Source organism: Medicago truncatula, chromosome 4 (assembly GCF_003473485.1).
Source record: "Medicago truncatula cultivar Jemalong A17 chromosome 4, MtrunA17r5.0-ANR, whole genome shotgun sequence".
Classification (NCBI taxonomy): Eukaryota; Viridiplantae; Streptophyta; class Magnoliopsida; order Fabales; family Fabaceae; genus Medicago; species Medicago truncatula.
In genome coordinates, this window is record NC_053045.1 from 59,320,194 (window position 1) to 59,340,518 (window position 20,325).

The 20,325-nt window shown below is 34.3% G+C and overlaps 2 protein-coding genes and 1 long non-coding RNA gene across 6 annotated transcripts; 2 read left to right on the top strand and 1 right to left on the bottom strand.

The window, feature by feature from the left end:
- Positions 1-6,414, top strand: LOC11418583 (ABC transporter B family member 11). Of its 2 annotated transcripts, none has more exons than XM_013602904.3 (13): positions 1-151; positions 302-629; positions 1,009-1,063; positions 1,157-1,332; positions 1,734-1,955; positions 2,039-2,277; positions 2,451-2,976; positions 3,113-3,386; positions 3,473-4,359; positions 4,607-4,873; positions 5,003-5,266; positions 5,365-5,658; positions 5,839-6,192. In XM_013602904.3, exons 2-13 carry the CDS (start codon positions 351-353, stop codon positions 6,190-6,192), a joined length of 3,837 nt encoding a protein of 1,278 aa, XP_013458358.1. In that variant the 5' UTR covers positions 1-151; positions 302-350. The 2 variants fall into 2 exon arrangements, with proteins under 2 accessions (XP_013458358.1, XP_039689159.1); XM_039833225.1 differs by having other exon boundaries at positions 10-153; positions 283-629; positions 5,839-6,414.
- Positions 6,415-10,625: 4,211 nt separating this feature from the next.
- On the bottom strand, positions 10,626-12,274 carry LOC112421422 (uncharacterized). Its single transcript, XR_003011755.2, has 2 exons — positions 11,794-12,274; positions 10,626-11,701 (listed from the first exon to the last, which is right to left on the bottom strand). It is a non-coding gene; the product is annotated as an uncharacterized lncRNA (long non-coding RNA).
- Positions 12,275-13,212: 938 nt separating this feature from the next.
- LOC11419569 (ABC transporter B family member 3) lies at positions 13,213-20,163 on the top strand. 3 transcript variants are annotated; one of them, XM_024782056.2, is made up of 13 exons: positions 13,215-13,446; positions 13,825-14,203; positions 14,513-14,567; positions 14,683-14,858; positions 14,952-15,173; positions 15,277-15,515; positions 15,597-16,122; positions 16,275-16,548; positions 16,657-17,522; positions 17,667-17,933; positions 18,039-18,302; positions 18,419-18,712; positions 19,500-20,163. In XM_024782056.2, exons 2-13 carry the CDS (start codon positions 13,856-13,858, stop codon positions 19,854-19,856), a joined length of 3,888 nt encoding a protein of 1,295 aa, XP_024637824.1. In that variant the 5' UTR covers positions 13,215-13,446; positions 13,825-13,855; the 3' UTR covers positions 19,857-20,163. The 3 variants fall into 3 exon arrangements, with proteins under 3 accessions (XP_024637826.1, XP_024637824.1, XP_024637825.1); XM_024782057.2 differs by having other exon boundaries at positions 13,828-14,203; XM_024782058.2 differs by lacking the exon at positions 19,500-20,163 and having other exon boundaries at positions 13,213-13,446; positions 18,423-18,565.
- Positions 20,164-20,325: the final 162 nt, after the last annotated feature.

Consider the following 20,325-nt stretch of genomic DNA (forward strand, 5'->3'; position numbering starts at 1 on the left):
TTATCTACTATATAAGATAGTATGAACAAGACATGTTACTTAAGTTGGCAACCATTTTCTAACTAACAATTGTTTTTATTCATTCATTCATTACTAAATTTGCTTGCTACGTCTAGTTCTAAGAAATTACTTCAGCTTTTGGTTCTAAAAGGTTGATTACTCTCTCTTCACTCACTAACTCAATGCACACACAACAAACTAGGAATAAGAAACTATTGTCCATTTAATTTTCATGTTTTGTATTTTAATGACTTGAACCAGTTTCTAATGCTTTTTCTGCAGTTTTTTTTTTACAATTTAGAGTCATTGGTGTAAGGGTTTGTAAGCAAAGCAAGTCTTCTTCTAAAGAAATGGATGAAGACGGTGCAAGTATTCAACCAGTTGTAGATTCTGGCAGCAAGCAAGATTCAGAAAAGAAAAAGGCTAAAGATGAAACCACCAATACAGTACCCTTATACAAGCTTTTCTCATTTGCTGATTCTTTGGATCATTTATTGATGTTTGTTGGGACTGTTGGTGCTATTGGGAATGGAATCTCAATGCCCTTGATGACTTTAATATTTGGAAATATGATCAATGCATTTGGTGGATCATCAAGCACAGAGGAAGTAGTTGATGAAGTTTCCAAGGTAATCCAATCAATATCCCTCCCTCCTCACCAATCCCTTTTAACATGAGCCTGTTTGTGAGAGCCTATGTAAATAAATTATGACCATAAGCTGTTTTTAGCTTATTTCCATAAGCTCTGATGATAAATTATGAAAACAATGTATAGCTTATATGAATATAGTTTGAATTTATTTTTTGTCACAGAAATGTTTTATACATAAGCACTTATATGATATGATAAGTGCATGTGTTATAAACACCATGTTATATATTAGTAGAATTGGTGAAGCTTGTTGGTAAATATACCCTTCAAGGAACAACGTGAATATTAGTTTGAACTTGAAGTGTACATTTTTAACATCAAAATTGTTAGACTTAATAACAACTTGTTGTGTTCAGGTGTCCTTGAAATTCGTATACTTGGCTGCGGGTACCTTCGTTGCGTCTCTTTTACGTAAGTACATTAGTTCATCTATTAGTTCTTACAATCTAATGTATTAGTTTGGTTCATTACAATCTAAAAGAAGCCATTTTTTATATGTATCAGAGTTGACTTGCTGGATGATTACCGGTGAGAGACAGGCTGCAAGAATCAGAAGCTTATACCTCCAAACAATTTTGAGGCAAGATGTGAGTTTCTTTGATAAGGAAACTAATACTGGAGAGGTTGTTGGAAGAATGTCTGGTGATACTGTTCTTATTCAAGATGCCATGGGTGAGAAGGTATTAATGAACCACCATACAAGTCATAAATCATCATCATCATCATTTTGTTTTTCTATGAGTACCAAAAAAAAAGAATTTAGCGAAAATCTTGTTTTTGTTATAAAGGATTTTATATTGGACATCTGGAGCATGACCCTAGTGGCCTGATAGTGGATGGTTCAACGGTCACGCTCATCAGTCATCACTTTTGGTGCATGGGTAATATGGTGGCTGGTCTGGGTTGATAGACTCGAATCCAATATTAGGTTTTCTTTTATTGAGAGTAATTCATCATTACAAATCCGGCTTGTAAGGTGTAGGATGACCTGAATCAGTGATTAGGTTTTTTTACATTTTCATATCATGCTTCATCCAGTGGTGGAAATCCTAAAATCTATTTTTTCCCCTTTTGATTTCAGGTGGGACAGTTTATACAGTTAATGGCTACTTTCTTTGGAGGTTTTGTGATAGCATTCATCAAGGGATGGCTTTTAACTGTTGTCATGATGTCTTGTATTCCACTTCTTGTCTTGTCGGGTGCAATGATGAGTATGGTTATTTCAAAAGCATCATCCAGTGGACAAGCAGCTTATTCTAAAGCTGCAACTGTTGTAGAACAGACAATAGGCTCTATTAGAACTGTATGCAAACTTCCAGAAAGAACTTTTTTTTTTTTCTTTTTTTTATTGCAGATTTTTAGATGACTTCTATTTTTCTGATGCAGGTTGCATCGTTCACCGGAGAGAAACAGGCCATAGCTAAATATGATCAGTCCTTAATTGATGCTTACAAAACTGTAGTAAAAGAGGCACTAGCTTCTGGTTTAGGGTTTGGTTCACTCTACTTTGTTGTTATTGCTAGTTATGGTTTAGCAGTATGGTTTGGTGGAAAAATGGTAATAGAGAAAGGATATACCGGAGGGGAAGTTGTGACTATAATTTTTGCTGTATTGACTGGCTCCATGTAAGTTTTTTGTTCCTTTTCTTCACTCGAGCTTATAATTTCTAAATTTACATTCTTCATCTATCTGAGAATTTACAATCTGGCCCAAATACATGCACTTTTTTTCCTTATATTTTGTTAAAGACGGAGAACATGTTTTACTTTCCTAAGTATATTTCTATTTCCAATTACAGGTCTCTAGGACAGGCATCTCCAAGCTTGAGTGCTTTTGCTGCAGGACAAGCTGCGGCATTTAAAATGTTCGAAACGATTAAAAGGAAGCCCGAAATTGATGCTTACGACACAACCGGGCGAAAGCTTGATGACATTCGTGGAGACATAGAGCTTAGGGAGGTTTGCTTTAGTTATCCTACAAGACCAGATGAACTGATATTCAATGGATTTTCTCTAACAATACCAAGTGGGACTACTGTAGCTTTGGTAGGGCAAAGTGGGAGTGGAAAATCCACAGTTGTCAGTTTGATAGAGAGATTTTATGATCCACAGGCTGGTGAAGTTCTCATTGACGGTGTCAACCTCAAAGAATTTCAACTGAAATGGATCAGACAGAAAATAGGCCTAGTCAGCCAGGAACCTGTTCTCTTTACTTGCAGCATTAAAGAGAACATTGCATATGGCAAGGATGGTGCTACTGATGAAGAAATCAGAGCTGCAGCCGAGCTTGCTAATGCTGCCAAATTTATAGATAAACTTCCTCAGGTGAACTGTTAAATCTATTTAAATGTATAAACTGCACAATAAATTCATGTTTAGCAGTTTGAAATATTCTGTTCCTTCATATCGAACACGGTCTTTTTTGACTTAATGTTTGTAAAATTATGGATAATGATCTTAGGGACTAGACACAATGGTTGGTGAGCATGGAACTCAGCTCTCTGGGGGACAAAAGCAGAGAGTTGCAATAGCAAGAGCGATTCTGAAAGATCCAAGAATATTACTTCTCGATGAAGCTACAAGTGCGCTTGATGCTGAATCTGAGAGAATTGTACAAGAGGCATTGGATAGAGTAATGGTAAACCGAACAACTGTGATTGTAGCTCACCGTTTGAGTACAATAAAGAATGCTGATACCATTGCCGTTATTCATCAAGGAAAAATAATTGAAAGAGGTATATACACATATTCTGATCTAATAGAAATCAAACTGAATGTTTATTATATACCTCATTGCATTCTTATATTTTCAATTGATCAGGTTCACATGCTCAGCTCACAAGGGATCCTGATGGAGCCTATAGGCAGCTTATTAGGCTGCAAGAAATGAGGGGGTCAGAACAGAATGTTACCAATGACAAAAACAAGTCAAACAGTATAGTGCTATCTGAAAGACGATCGAGTCAAAGATCTCTCTCCTCAAGGTCTTTAAGCCAAGTGTCATCTGGAGGTGGGAACAGCGGTCGTCACTCATTCTCAGCATCACATGTTGTGCCAACTGTACCAGTTGGCTTCTCAGAAATTGCAGATGGTGGACCACAAGTTCCTCCTTCAACGGTTTCTTCACCACCAGAAGTTCCACTTTATCGCCTGGCCTATTTAAACAAGCCCGAGATTCCTGTCTTACTTATAGGAACTATAGCTGCAGTGTTGCATGGTGTAATATTACCAATTTTTGGCCTCTTGCTTTCGAAAATGATTAGTATTTTCTACGAGCCAGCTGACGAACTTCGTCACGATTCAAAAGTTTGGGCGCTAGTATTTGTTGGGCTCGCTGTGGCATCGTTATTCATTTTTCCATGTAGATTCTACTTTTTTGGCATTGCTGGAGGTAAGTTGATCAAAAGGATCCGGAAAATGTGTTTTGAGAAGGTAGTTCATATGGAAGTGAGCTGGTTTGATGAAGCTGAGCATTCAAGTGGCGCAATTGGAGCAAGGCTCTCTACAGATGCAGCTTCAGTTCGAGCTTTGGTTGGTGATGCACTCGGTTTGCTGGTTGAAAATATTGCAACAGCTATAGCTGGCTTGGTAATTGCTTTTACAGCTAGCTGGCAGCTTGCACTTATAATCCTTGCTTTGGTGCCTCTACTAGGACTTAATGGATTTTTGCAAGTGAAATTCTTGAAAGGGTTCAGCAATGATTCAAAGGTTTGTTCTTGATCTTGATTTCCATTAACCGATTAATATTGTAAATGAATCTGAAAATGTGTTTTCAAATTAATCCAATAGTAATCAGATAAATATTTTTGTTCAATTTTTGGCATCATACTAAGATGTAAGAAAATTACTTCATGATCATGAATATTGTTACAATACAATCATGATCTCTAAATGCATTTTTGACTTAGCTTTATCTATGTTCTAAATACTTACTGATATTCTTTTCAATGAACAGAAGTTGTATGAGGAAGCAAGTCAAGTGGCGAATGATGCAGTAGGGAGTATAAGAACAGTTGCTTCTTTCTGTTCTGAAGAGAAGGTGATGGAATTATATAAGCAAAAATGTGAGGGACCGATTAAGACAGGCATAAGGAGAGGGATAGTAAGCGGATTTGGTTTCGGGATATCATTCTTTGTGTTGTATTCAGTTTATGCATTAAGTTTTTATGCTGGAGCGCGTCTCGTTGAGGATGGAAAATCTTCATTCTCAGATGTTTTCCGTGTAAGTTACTCTCCATAATAATATACTTATCATCCAAAGTGTTGGGTCAAGATGTTCGTTACTGTAACAAGTGGTACATTATTTGAGCTAATTTTTATAGCATTGAGCTTTTTGCTTCCTAATGTGCAGGTCTTTTTCGCTCTAAGTATGGCAGCTATAGGACTATCTCAATCCGGGTCATTGTTACCTGACTCAACTAAGGCGAAAAGTGCAGTTGCTTCCATATTTGCTATTCTTGATAGGAAGTCACTCATAGATCCAACTGATGAATCAGGAATTACATTGGAAGAAGTCAAGGGAGAAATTGAGTTTAAGCATGTCAATTTCAAGTATCCTACTAGACCTGATATTCAAATATTCAGAGATCTTTGCTTGAACATTCACAGTGGCAAGGTAATTTTCTAATGAACTACTCCAAAGTCCAAACTATTCTATGTAAAGAAGGAACAAAACAACTAACATATTGGTTATATTGTTAATAAAAACATCAGACAGTTGCACTTGTTGGAGAAAGTGGAAGTGGAAAATCAACAGTGATCTCATTGATACAAAGATTTTATGATCCAGATTCAGGCCACATTACACTCGATGGAAAAGAAATCCAAAGTCTTCAAGTGAAATGGCTAAGACAACAAATGGGACTGGTAAGCCAAGAGCCTGTGCTGTTTAATGACACCATCAGAGCCAATATTGCATATGGTAAAGGAGGAGATGCATCAGAGGCAGAGATTATAGCTGCAGCAGAATTAGCAAATGCTCACAAGTTTATTAGTAGTTTGCAAAAGGTAATTTATATAATCATGTTGAAACGTCACTAAATATTATCATAATATCAATTAATATCTCTCATGCTCTTATATTTAAATTATACATCATGTATGAACCTTAATTAAATGTAACTGACTTATGCATGCGTCGCACGAGTATATGATCTTGTACTTAGTAAAAACATGTTATGTATGCAGGGTTATGATACAGTAGTAGGAGAGAGAGGAGTTCAATTATCTGGGGGACAGAAGCAGCGTGTGGCAATTGCGAGAGCTATAGTGAAGAATCCAAAAATACTATTACTAGATGAAGCAACTAGTGCACTTGATGCTGAGTCTGAGAAGGTGGTACAAGATGCACTTGACCGTGTAATGGTGGAGCGAACGACAATAATAGTGGCGCATAGGTTATCGACTATCAAAGGTGCAGATTTAATAGCAGTAGTTAAGAATGGTGTGATAGCAGAGAAAGGAAAACATGAAGCATTGCTCCATAAGGGTGGTGACTATGCTTCTTTAGTAGCATTACACACAAGTGCTTCTACATCTTAGCTAGACCACCAACTTTTTTCATGCTTTTATCTTATATGCATAGATGTTTGTGATGTTGTCCTCCATGATTAGTTAATTAAGTTTAAATACCAAGCTATGTGGTAGTTTTATTTATATGTAATAGTAATAATTTTTCTTTTTCTTGAAATTGAATTAGTGATAAAGGTTTCTATTGTTTATTGACTATCTTCTGGTTTTGACTCAGAAAATGTTTCATGTTCATATTATTCTCATTTACATCATTTATTTATGGTTAAATAAGTTTTTCGTCCCTATAAATATTGCGAATTTTGATTTTAGTCCCTAAAAAATAAAATAGAATGCTTTCATCCTCACAATTTTTTTGTTTTATTTTTGGTCCTTAATGACCAATTTATGTTTATATAAATGTCAAAATTATAACTCTTATAACCAAGATGTATGCTTGATCACTCCTTTAACTAGCTAGGCTAAATAAGTACCGTTGAAAAGAATATTGTGTACAAGCAAGCATATATCAAACTCTAAACAAGTGACTCATACCAACTTGCCTCAACATTTCCAGGATCTATCACTTTGTACAAATACTTGTTACAAAGTACAGTTTTACATAGCAAAATAATTATCATCAAAACAATTTCAAATAGATTATAAAATATAGGCTTATTGATGTGTTTAGCCCTTGCAATTAGGCGGCATTTAAAAATTCGTCCCTGTAATTGCTAATCCTGGCATTTTAACCCTGCAATTGTTAATCGTTTAAAATTTGGTCCTTGGACCAAATTAATCACTGCCCTAAATCTCTTGAACATTTGGTTTATGCATACGAATATCTCTTCTTTTTTATTTTTATTTTTTTTAATTATGTTTACAAATTTAAATATATTTTAATTAATATTTTTTAAATTCATTATTAATAAAAAAAAACAAAAGAAAACATGAAAATGCTAAAAGTGGACCGATCTGAAGCATGGTTGGCCGGAGATAATGGTAGCTAAAACATTCTGTCACAATCATGTAAATTATGTCACTAAAATTAATTTCATAACTATAATTTCGTGATTAGTAAGATAGTAAATATGTTTGTTTTAGTCGTTACGTTACTCGAAAAAAAATGTTCCCGTAAATTCAGCTCAATTGGTAAAGACATTATATTATATATGAAGGGGTTGATATTCAAACTCCGGACGCTTCACCTATTCACCTTAAGAGGTGAAATTTTAGTTGTCAGGTTACTCGACAAAAAAATGTTTGTTTTATAAAAAAGAAAATATCTTTTTTAAGTAGTAAAATAGCTTGAGTAGATTGAGGCCATTAATAATATTCGCTGTTCAAAAAGATATATATAAATTAGGAGATTCTTAATGAATATCTTTAGAACATTGATTAAAGTATTAGAAAAAGTAAATTTGTATAAAAAATGTTTTGACAACTTTTAAAAAATATTGGACCCAAAAGCAATTGTATGTGACAAATGATCTTTTTCAATTTAATCGGAGGTCTTATGTTTGAATTCAGCTATAAGAATGCAATAATGTTAAAAGGAGTTTTGCTATCCATTGTAGTACTACCTAACTCAAGATATTAACCTTTACAATTGTTTGCACAGATACTCAATCGATTAAAAAACAGAAAATTCTATGGTGAAGTCATAAAAATGACTTTTCTGGTGAAGTTAACCCTATGATCAATTATTGAGCTTTTGTGTATTTAATCCATGTCACATCAGATTATATGGTGCATTGCACATTTGCTAATAAGGTGTGTCATTATATCTTTCATCTTTTTTTCCATATCGATTTTGTTCATCCCTTTCTCTCCGAAATTAATCTGCTCCAACACCAAACATAGTGTCTTGCTTAATCAAAATTCATCTTCTCCAAAATTCACATTCTCGAACCCTAAAACCTTTTCTCTCCAAAATTCATCTGCTTAATCAAATCCCTTTTCTCTTCAAAATTCATCTTCTCCAAAATTCACATTCTCGAACCCTAAAACCGTCTTGCTTAATCAAATCGATCTTCACATCCATTTAGTAACCATTTGCTCGTTCTTGACATTCTCGAACCCTCTGCTCCATCTTCGCAGCTAATTCGTAACGGAATTACTCGCACCATATAAGGTAAGATCGATTTGAATATGTTTTTATTGTATCGGGTTAAAATGATATGAATGTGATTGAAGTTTTATGATAAACAAAATAATTTTTTTTTTTTAAAAAGTTAGTTTTCTAACTGCACCGTAGAATTGTCCATAAATGTATTAGTAATATATTTAATGTTTTTCATCGTGATATCTCTTGTTTTATTTAATGATTTTTCATTTTCTTTTATAGATATCAACAAATTAACTTTTTTATTTTATTTTTATTTTTATAGTAATATGTTTAAAAAGCACATCATCATTTTTCTTGTGTGGAAGCTTGAAAAGTCTTTTAATGTTTTTATTGTAATATCTGTTATTTTAATGAATTTTTTATTTTCTTTTCTAGATACTTATAAATTAGTGTTTTCTTTTTTCAAGTTCTGAATGATGTCACATCATTAGTTTTATAAATTTGATGGACTCTAATACCATTTTGAACATATTCGAGAGGAACATTTTAAATACTTTAGTGAACACAACTGTATTCATATAGTTTGATTGAATATATATACTCCTCATCGAATAAACTAATGCCTTGTCAAAATAAAAAATCGAATAAACTAATGTCATGTTATATTTTTATATTAATTTATTTTAAAATAAATTCAAATATTAAACAAGTTTTATTTGAATATATCGGTATTCAACCAAACCACAACATATCTAAGAATTTACCTTCTCAAATATCATTTCAAATGTATAAACTCAATATATATATATATATATATATGACATTTCAAATTTGAGGACTTTTTTTCTTTCAAAAAAAAAATGAGGGGACTTTTTAAATGAGAGAGTGAGAGGATGAAACTGTGGCCTTTGGATTATTGAGATGGCTGTGATTTAATTCTCACATTAGTAGGTCACGTGACACTAATTTACTGAGCAATTAAACAAAACACAGGCTTCCCTCAAAACGTTAATTTCTTATTCCATCTTTTTCCCTTCATTCAACGTAAGAGGATGCTAGCAACACTCTCTTTTGAGCACTCACTCATTTATTAGATGAAATCAATGTATGTCCCATCACTTTATGTGAGTTTCATTTTCAAAATGTAGGTCCTACATTGATTTCACCCAATAAAAGAGTGAGTGCTAGAGAGAGTGCTCAAAAGAGAGTGTTGCTAGTATTCCTATTCAACGTAAAACCTTTCTCTTTCTGCAGAAACCATCACTACTTCTTCCAACCAAATACAACCAAACGTTACACTTCATGGATAAAGATACATCAATTTGATTTGGACAACTTGCACTTCTATTGAGTTACGTTCATCATTCTTCATGGACAAAGATACATCGACTTCTTTTCAAATTCCTCAGGTATATTATAATTAATATGACTTAAATTCATTTGTCATCTAACTATTAATCATATTCAACTATCGATCCCTAAAATATATCTTTTTTCTATGAAGTTTCATTTGCCTTATTATATCTCCTCATGTTCAACTATTGAGTTACGTAACTTTTTTTTTCTTTTCATGGGATGATATTAGGTTTATATATGGGTGTGTATTAGCTAGTTTTTTTTTTTCTTTCTATTTTCTTGTTGGTTTTACTGCTGTTCAATGGTGGGTTTGGCATGCGGTGAGTATGTGCATCATGACACCGCAATTGTCCCCAAAGATCATCTCCATTATTTTGGTAAGAAGCCCCTTTCAAAATGTACTTATTTTGATATTTTTTGTGCTCATGTTTATGGTGCACTTGTTTTGATCTTTTTGTGCTCATATTTTTACTTGATGTTTTTAGGATTGGAAGAATGGCATAGAAAAAGGATGAAGGAAGTTAGACAAACCAGATGAATAACATAGAAGAATGAATGACACTTCTTATTCTTTATGATATGATTTGAAAGTTTAGTTTTGTGATCATACTTGCATATTTTTGTATCAATAACTTAAAATTGTAATGCAGAATTACAATTTGTGATCATGCTAGCTTATTTTGTATCAGTAACTTATTTTGGTGAATGCAAAATTTTAATTTTGTATCAGTAATTTATTTTGGTGAATGTAGAATTTCAGTTACCAAGTATCACTCCTATTATTATGATGTGCCTACTTTTATGCAGCTCATAACAAAATGTCTATTTTTATGTCAAAATGAACTAGAATAAAATAACAGCATTTTTGTGTGTTTTGGTGGCTGACAGTTTTGCGGTTTTATCAGCAGCTGTATTTTGTTCCACAGTCATGTTTCATTCATGTTTTTGTGCCACTGTCAACTAGAAAGTATAACCAACAAAATATAATGCCAATTTTATTTCGTTCCATTAACTATAATGCCGTGTAAATGGCCTTATGGTCTCCAAAGTATAACCAACAATGAATACCAATTTTATTTCATATAGTATATAATTTGCTTTACAATGCAAATGTGAATCACATCAATACAAATGTGAATTACATCACAAATACACAAAATAGAAATTACATTTGATGTTGCAAAAAGAGTACAATTAAGGAGGGCCTAAAACAAAGGGTGCCTCTCCACCAAAATCAAAACTCACCAAAAAAAACCCCTGGAAACCTGCTACCTTAACATAACAGAAACCAAAATAGCAATAAAAGCCAGCCAGAAGCAACTCCAAAACACGCTAGAGGGCCTCCCAAACACAACACCAAACCGCAACTGCAGTGGCATCACAGAAAAACTGCAACTTTGCACAGGACTGCTGTTAAACACAACAACACATAAAATCTATTTTTTCTTATTCTTCAAGTTCTTATTCTCTGTTTGTTCTAGCATATAAATTTCCTTGAGAAGCATCCATGCTTGAGCATTTCTCACATGGTCGTCATCTTATCCACTGAAAATTGAACCTAAATCTACATAAATTCAAAAAGTAGTTAATAGTTTTTTTGAATGACATTGAATCAGTATAACAAAAATCAAGCATTTTACTCCCTCTATCTCTAATTATAAAACTTTTTTAATAAAATTAGGCAACAACAAGTACATATATTACAACTAGCTAGTTAATTTCTCTTTAAAATTAACAAAAAGGGACTGCCACAAGCAGAAGCAGTGCTGAAACTTACTCAGATGAGCATGACAAAGTTGCAAATGTATACTTGAATGACACACAGAAAGTACATGTGTTGCTTTGGTGAATAATTTAATTAGGAAAATGAAGAATGAAAAGCACTTAATAAATCACAACTTTCAAATTCAATATTGTCCACACCACAATCTATGTCTACTAAAAGAAGTATATAATGGGAGAGGAATGTTCCTTTTAACAAGAAGAAAATGTATGCTCCATTCACGCAGTTCATGCTTATATGAGCACTTACGGAGTCAATAGCTGTACGGAAAGGAGAACCATCAGGTGTATATCAAGGTTCCAAGCATAACAACACCCAAAATGCTGAAAAGGATTCTTAAAGTCGCAACAGAACAAGATATAAAAAATTGGGGTATTGAATTAAATTGGGAAAAATGTGAATCAAATTAGGGTAAACAATTTCCAACCTGTTAATAACCGAAATTGAGAAGTGGTTGTCGAGATATCGCCAAAATGACTGTTTTTGGAGTAGAACAATGACTAAAGAAAGAATGGTGCTGAAACGATGAAGAAAGGAGAATTTTCAGAAATCGCGTGAGGTGAGAGAAAGCAACGCGCGGTGAAATTGATGAAAAGAGAGTCATGTGACTCATTAAACCTCTCTTTTAATTACAACCATCTAACTAATCCAATGATCACAGTTTCACCCTCCCACCATCTCATTTAAAAAGTCCTCTTATTTAAAATGTCCTCTATATATATACATTTTGTACCGTCCCAAAAAAAATATGGATCTGAAGTACAGTTCCAAAAATACATGTAGGATGAGGAAAGTTGGTTCCTAATAATGAGTGTGAATTGACTGGTCACAAGTTTGGGAGTAACAATTTTGTCCCACAAAGCATAAACTTATTGGACTCATTCACTCAAGCATAAACTTTTTGTATTCAATCAACCTATAATTTCATATTCTCCAACAGGGTTGACTCTTAGGCTCAGCTGTCCTACTGTATATTTTTATCGTAGGTCTCTACCATTTTTCTTTTGTTAGCTTCCTCCTTTAAATATGCTACACATAGCTATCGTACCATATCAAATAATACTATATGAATCAACCAGATGTTATATCAATTTAGAACAAAGATTGTACGTTGTATAACTATATTTATATGATAAGATCAGGAAAATTTGTTGTCTTATATTAAGATAATGCTATTTGGAAAAAGAATCGTAACATAATTGTATTTAGCAAACATCATGCGGTCCCCATGTTTCTCTAGTCAAATCAGTAACATAATGATAATGATATAGAAATAAAAACAAAATGAGAGGATGCAATCTAAAGATTAATTTTTTTAGTTGTGTAATGTAATAACCAATGATGCATTTGTCCATTCAATGCAATGTTATTTAATTATTAACCTTAGAATAAACAAATGGTTGTAACATTAACCGCAGTTGTCTTAGAGATTCTGCTCAAACTTAATGTAGGTTTCCTAGCTAGTAACATTTAAGTGCCAGATAACCGGAAAGAAAAAAAAGAAAAAAAACCTTCTCAGATAGTCTAAAATCATACTAATGTTTGAATTTGATATCAACTTTGTTATATAAAAAATAGTTCAGATTTAATTCAAGGATCACTGATTTTAACCTTCACTTTAACTCAAGTGCTTAATGAACTCCGGTTAAAGAAACCAGAGTTCGAGTCCTGACTAAAATAATCTTTGACCCGACTTTATTAACTTGTCAAACGAACTTTGGATTATCAGAACCCCTTCTGTGAAAACCGGAGGATTTAGATACACAAAAAAAAACCTCCAACTGTTGTTATTTTAGTGGATGGTGTGTAGTACTTTAAATATAAATATATATTCCTTATAATATGAAATAGGTAATGTTGTTCCATGGTGCATTTAAACCATACATGATTTGATAGCTTTGGCAATGAGCATCTAATTCTGTATTATTCTTTTGCTTTATCTCATGATTTAAAGATAGTGAAGTTAGCTTGCAATGCTAGGCTACTGCCAAGTGTTCCATCAACCTTCATTCTTATAGTTCCCTTCATTCTTCTGTTGCTTTCTAGACAAGAAGCATATCTACATCAAGTTTGCATTAAGGTTTGATTCTTGTTTTTCTACTTACCCTGCTAACTATTTTTATCTATCACTCTTTAATTCTCATTCATCTCTATTGTTGAATTTGCTTAAGTCAACTAGTTTCCAATTTAGGTAGCTGTTGTATTTTTGACATCTAAAAAATCAAAGCTCATTTCATTTGTAACTCTAGGGCCAGTTTGAATTGACTTATTTAAGTTTCTCTATTGGCATACACGTATGGAAACAACTTACTACATGTGCATAAACTATTTTTCAGCTTATTTTCATAAACTCTCCAAGATATAGCTGATAAAAACATCTTATAGCTATTTATCCAAACGAGGCTTAATGGAATAGCTGAATGAGAGTTGCTAACTCAGACTAGTGAATTTTCTTCAGCAGCTGTTTCATTGTTGTTTTTCTTGGAGAAATGTTGGCCAAGGCTAGCTTGGATGGAGATATTGCTTCAACTGAGATGACAGGGTCAACAAGTCATCATCCACCAGTTCCTGCAGGTGCTGAAAATGTTCAAGAAATGGCTGACATGCAACATGATTCCAAGAATAACAAGGTGAAGGATCAAAGCAATAAGACAGTACCCTTTTACAAGCTTTTCACATTTGCAGACTCATGGGATTATTTGTTGATGTTTGTTGGGACTATAAGTGGCGTTGGGAATGGAATCTCTATGCCTTTAATGACTATAATTATTGGAGATGCTATTAATGCTTTTGGAGGAAATGTTAGCACTAAACAAGTAGTTCATCAAGTTTCCAAGGTAACAACTATTTAATCCATTGGTGAAATATTCTATAGGGAAGATGTGAAAATAGTGTTATATGGAATGGTTTCTTTTTGTTGAAGCATACAAGTATAGAGTAATTTTTATTCTAAATTTATGTCATATCACATTCCAACTGTCTATATTATGTTCGATCAGTGTCATCGATTCATTTGTGCAGTAAGTATGTGCTTTGTTGGTATCTAATTCAACAAGAATCAACTTTAGTTTTGATGAGAACAATTTGGATTTCAAATTTTCCTATTTTCATTTCATAATTTAACATGGTTCATTTCATGCTCCCAGGTGTCTGTCAAGTTTGCAATCATGGGTGCATGTGCCTTTTTTGCAGCGTTTCTACGTAAGCATGCCGAACTTTCTAGATTAGTATAATTCAACTTAATATAACCATAAAATTTTAAATATAATTTATATTAATATTAAAATAGCAAAGGTAAATACATGAAATTTTGCAGAGGTGTCTTGTTGGATGATCACAGGGGAGAGACAGGCTGCAAGAATAAGGGCATTATACCTCAAAGCAATTTTAAGGCAAGATATCAGTTTCTTTGACAAGGAAACAAATAGTGGTGAGGTTGTTGGAAGAATGTCAGGTGATACAGTTCTTATTCAAGAAGCCATGGGAGACAAGGTATGAATGCAGCATCATTTGATCTAACCATGATAACAAAATTCGAAGATAATAATAACTCATTCTTCCTTTTTTGGTGGATATGTTCTGCAGGTAGGAAAATTCATACAATATGTGTCATGTTTTTTAGGAGGTTTAGTTGTGGCATTCATCTTGGGTTGGCTTTTAACCCTTGTCCTTCTATCGTCTATTCCTCTTCTTGTCCTCTCTGGTTCCATAATGAGCTTTGCTTTCGCAATGATGGCATCCCGTGGACAAACGGCATATTCTGAAGCAGCAACTATAGTAGAGCAGATAATCGGTTCAATTCGAACAGTATGTGTGCCAACTCCCTCCATAGAGAATATTTCCTTTTTTTCCTTTCCTTTTTCATGTTTCTAACTAAGGATACACGACGCAACTGCTCCAATGCGCGCAGGTTGCATCATTTACCGGCGAGAAACAAGCTATATCTCAATACAATCAATCCTTAGCTAAAGCTTACAAAGTTGGAGTACAAGAGGGATTGGCTATTGGTTTAGGCCTCGGTTCGGTTCGTTTATTTGTTTACTGCAGTTATGCTTTGGCTGTATGGTTTGGAGGGAAGATGGTACTTGAGAAAGGTTATACAGGAGGTGAAGTCATAAGTGTATTTTTTGCAGTACTAACTGGTTCCTTGTAAGTCAAGTTAAGTTATTTTTTTGCAAGATTAGACTCTCATACATAAATCACTTTTTATGAGCTAATTTTATTTTCTAGGTCTCTAGGACAAGCAACTTCGAGCTTAACAGCATTTTCTGCTGGACAAGCTGCAGCCTTTAAGATGTTTGAAACAATCAAAAGGAAGCCGGAAATTGATGCTTATGACAAAATCGGGCTAAAGCTTAATGACATTCAGGGAGACATAGAGCTTAGGGAGGTTTGCTTTAGTTATCCTACAAGACCAAATGAACTAATATTCAATGCATTTTCTCTTTCGATATCAAGTGGTACTACCGTGGCTTTAGTCGGGCAAAGTGGGAGTGGAAAATCAACAGTGATAAATTTGATAGAGAGATTTTATGATCCACAGGATGGTCAAATTATCATTGACGGTATTGACCTCAGAGAATTTCAATTGAAATGGATCAGACAGAAAATAGGCCTAGTGAGTCAGGAACCAGTTCTCTTTACTTGTAGCATTAAAGAGAACATTGCCTATGGTAAGGATGCGGCAACCGATGAAGAAATCCGAGCTGCAGCAGAACTTGCTAATGCTGCTAACTTCATCGATAAATTTCCTCTTGTAAGCTCTCATTTCTTGATTTATCCATCTTGTGAAAATTTCTACACTGTTCTGCTTTTTCACAATACTGGAGACTATTTTATAGTATATATTTTTTCATTAAATTTAAATGTCCTTTTTACCTTACTAGTACTGGAAAATTATTGATTTAGGGACTTGAAACGATGGTCGGTGAGCATGGAGCACAACTCTCTGGAGGCCAAAAGCAAAGAATTGCTATAGCAAGAGCAATTCTGAAAGATCCAAGAATTCTACTCCTTGATGAAGCAACAAGTGCCCTTGATGCAGAATCTGAAAGAGTAGTACAAGAGACCCTGGACAGAATTATGATAAACCGAACAACCATCATTGTAGCTCACCGCCTAAGCACAATAAGGAACGCTGATATCATTGCTGTTATTCACGAAGGAAAAGTAGTAGAAAAAGGTAACATACATACATACATACATACATACATAAATACATACATGCATGCATGCATACTAAGTATGTCGCAATGCAGCAGTCTTATATCTTCTACTAACTGATTATTAGGTACACATGCTGAGCTCACTAAAAATCCTGATGGAGCTTATAGTCAACTCATTAGATTGCAAGAAATTAAAAAGGATTCATCAGAACAGTTTGGTGATAATGACTCGGATAAGCTAGAAAACTTTGTAGACTCTGGAAGAGAGTCAAGCCAAAGGTCTTTAAGCCGCGGATCATCAGGGATTGGAAACAGTAGTCACAACTCATTCATAGCATCAAATTCTATGCCAGACACACTAGTAGGAGGGTCTGAAGTTGTTCCTTCAGCAAAAGCATCATCAACTAAAACTCGAGATGCCCCATTTTTTCTCCTTGCTTATCTTAACAAGCCTGAAATCCCGGTGTTACTCATGGGAGCTCTGGCAGCAACAGTAAATGGTGCAATGTTACCTATTCTGGGCCTTCTAATCTCCAAAATGATAAATACATTTTTTGAGCCTGCAGATGAACTTCGTAAAGACTCAAAATTTTGGGCATTAATATTTGTTTCCCTTAGCGTGGCATCTTTCATTTTTCATCCGTTAAGGTCATACTCTTTTGCTGTAGCTGGTTCTAAATTGATAAAAAGAATCCGGTTAATGTGCTTCGAGAAAATAATTCACATGGAAGTAGGATGGTTTGATAAAGCTGAGAATTCAAGTGGTGCGCTTGGTGCAAGGCTGTCAACTGATGCTGCTTCGATTCGAACTTTGGTTGGTGACGCACTCGGTTTGCTTGTTCAAGATATCTCTACAGTTATTACAGCCTTGGTAATTTCCTTTCAGGCAAATTGGCAGCTTTCTCTCATCATTCTTGTTTTGTTGCCTCTACTATTAGTAAATGGATATTTTCAAATCAAGGCCATGCAAGGATTCAGCACAGACGCAAAGGTTTGTGCCTTACACAATGTGCTTCAATTGCGTCACAATGCATTTTTGTCTCTAAATTTATTTAGTACATATTTTGTTTCTATATGAAATTTGTACTAATCTTCATTTGACATGATGTTTCTATGCTCTAAATATGTTTCACAGAAACTATACGAGGAAGCAAGTCAAGTAGCGAACGACGCAGTAGGGAATATCAGAACAGTTTCTGCTTTCTGTGCCGAAGAGAAAGTGATGGAATTATACCAGAAGAAATGTGTAGTACCATTCCAGACAGGAAAAAGGCAGGGTTTAGTCAGTGGAACTGGTTTTGGGTTAGCAATCTTCTTTCTGTTTTGTGTCTATGCAATCAGTTTTTATGCTGGCGCCCAACTTATTGAGAATGGCAAAACTTCGATGTCAGGAGTTTTTCAAGTAAGTTACGGTCCCAACTCGGAGGCCATTTCAGATATAGTGCTCTTTGGTTGAACTCTGAGCTCATCACATTCTTTTAGCATTAAACATTTAATTTCTTTTCAGGTATTTTTCTCTCTCACAACGGCAGCTGTCGCATTATCTCAATCCGGCTTCATGGCTCCAGGAGCTAGTAAAGCCAAAAGTTCAGCTGCTTCAGTATTTGCTATTCTTGATCAGAAATCAAAAATAGATACCAGTGATGAATCAGGAATGATACTGGAAGATGTGAAGGGAGAGATTGAGTTCCATCATGTCACTTTCAAGTATCCAACCAGACCTGATGTTCATATATTCAAAAATCTTTCCTTGACCATTCATTCAGGACAGGTAAATTAAAAATATTATATATTGGTTTAGTGCATAATTCTCACAAGAATTCACTATCAAAAAATCCATCTAGGTTTTTCTAAGAGAGAAGCTTAACGTTTGGTTGTTTCAATCAGACAGTTGCTCTAGTAGGTGAAAGTGGAAGTGGAAAATCAACAGTGATCTCATTGTTGCAAAGATTTTATGATCCAGATTCAGGTCAGATTAAACTGGATGGAACAGAAATCCAAAAGCTACAGCTTAAATGGTTTAGGCAGCAAATGGGACTGGTAAGCCAAGAGCCTGTGCTGTTTAATGACACCATCAGAGCTAACATTGCCTATGGAAAAGGTGGTAATGCAACTGAGGCTGAAGTTATAGCTGCAGCAGAACTAGCAAATGCTCATAACTTCATTAGTAGTTTGCAGCAGGTAAACTACAGAAATTTATGAAGCATTGACACGTACACAAACACTAAATTGTTTATGGTTCTGTTAAGAGAGGAAACCAAACTGAACTTTTACTACTTCGGTAAGAATGAACCAAACCTTTAATGGTTCATCCAGGACCTAAACAAACTAGTATAAAGGTTCGGTGCACCGATTCAGTGGTTTCAAACCAAACGGAAAATATTTTTACAAAAAAACGAACTGTACTTTTTTCAAACTGAACTAGTTCTTTGTGAATTTAATTGTACCAAATTGCTATTATTAATTGATAATTAGGGCTGTTGAAGAAAACCAAAAACGAAACCAAATTGAATTTTATGACTGTTTAAAAAACTAAAAATCGAATCACTCATAAAAGAACCAAACTATGATAGATAGTTCATGAACTGAACCGAACTGAGTTCAGTCCAGTTCGTGAACTGTCAGTCACAATTAGATTTTTTCGGTATGGTGGAGTTCGCTTCGGTTTAACTGTTCCATACATTTTTTTTAAACAGTCCTAACTGACACGATGTTGACTCTAACACGAAGGCATTAGTAAGAATTTAAGAAAATAAACGTGTAACCGCATGTGTTAGAATCATCGTGTTAGACACTAGACATGTCTTTGATCTAAAGTGTCAGTACTACATAGCACACAATACTCAATGAGCTGAACCTGTTCTTAAAACTCTTGCTACGAACGTGTGAATTGCAATATTTCAAATAACTAGCTACCTATGATGCATGCCTTACGAGGTTCTGAATTCTAGAAAAATAACATATGCAGGGGTATGATACAATAGTAGGAGAGCGAGGGATTCAACTTTCTGGAGGACAGAAGCAACGTGTGGCAATTGCAAGAGCCATAGTTAACAGGCCAAGAATATTACTACTAGATGAGGCCACAAGTGCCCTTGATGCAGAGTCTGAAAAAGTGGTTCAAGATGCACTTGATAGAGTGAGGGTGGACAGAACCACCATTGTGGTGGCTCATAGATTATCAACAATAAAGGGTGCAAATTCAATTGCAGTTGTTAAAAATGGAGTGATTGAAGAGAAAGGAAAACATGACATATTGATCAACAAGGGTGGCACCTATGCTTCTTTAGTAGCATTGCACACAACTAGCACTGCTTCATCTTAAGACTCTTTCAACCTATTCAATCTATTTTTGCATGCTTCTTCAAAAAAAAAAAAAAAATTCTATTTTTGCATGGTTTCTAGAATAAGTTATTTTGAAAAAGTTTTTTTTTATACACACACATTCTGCTGCATCTAATATATAGAAGCATTTATATACATGCTTATTACCTCCAGTACGATTGACACTATTGTGTACATTTTTTTTTTTTTTTGGTAAAATGCTTAAGTATACATTTAACAATGAATTGTGTCATTTTAACAACAAATTATAGGGTTAACACAATTTAAGTAGCACCACTTCATCTTAAGACTCTTCACATTGTTGTATTTATATATACTGTTACTTTTTATATTCTATAAGAAATCTTGATTTTCTATCAATTAATTTAATAACTGTTTCATATTTTTAGGTAAAAATATGATTTTTCATACGGTACTTTGACTATATCTTCTGTTCTCCTTCTAATTCA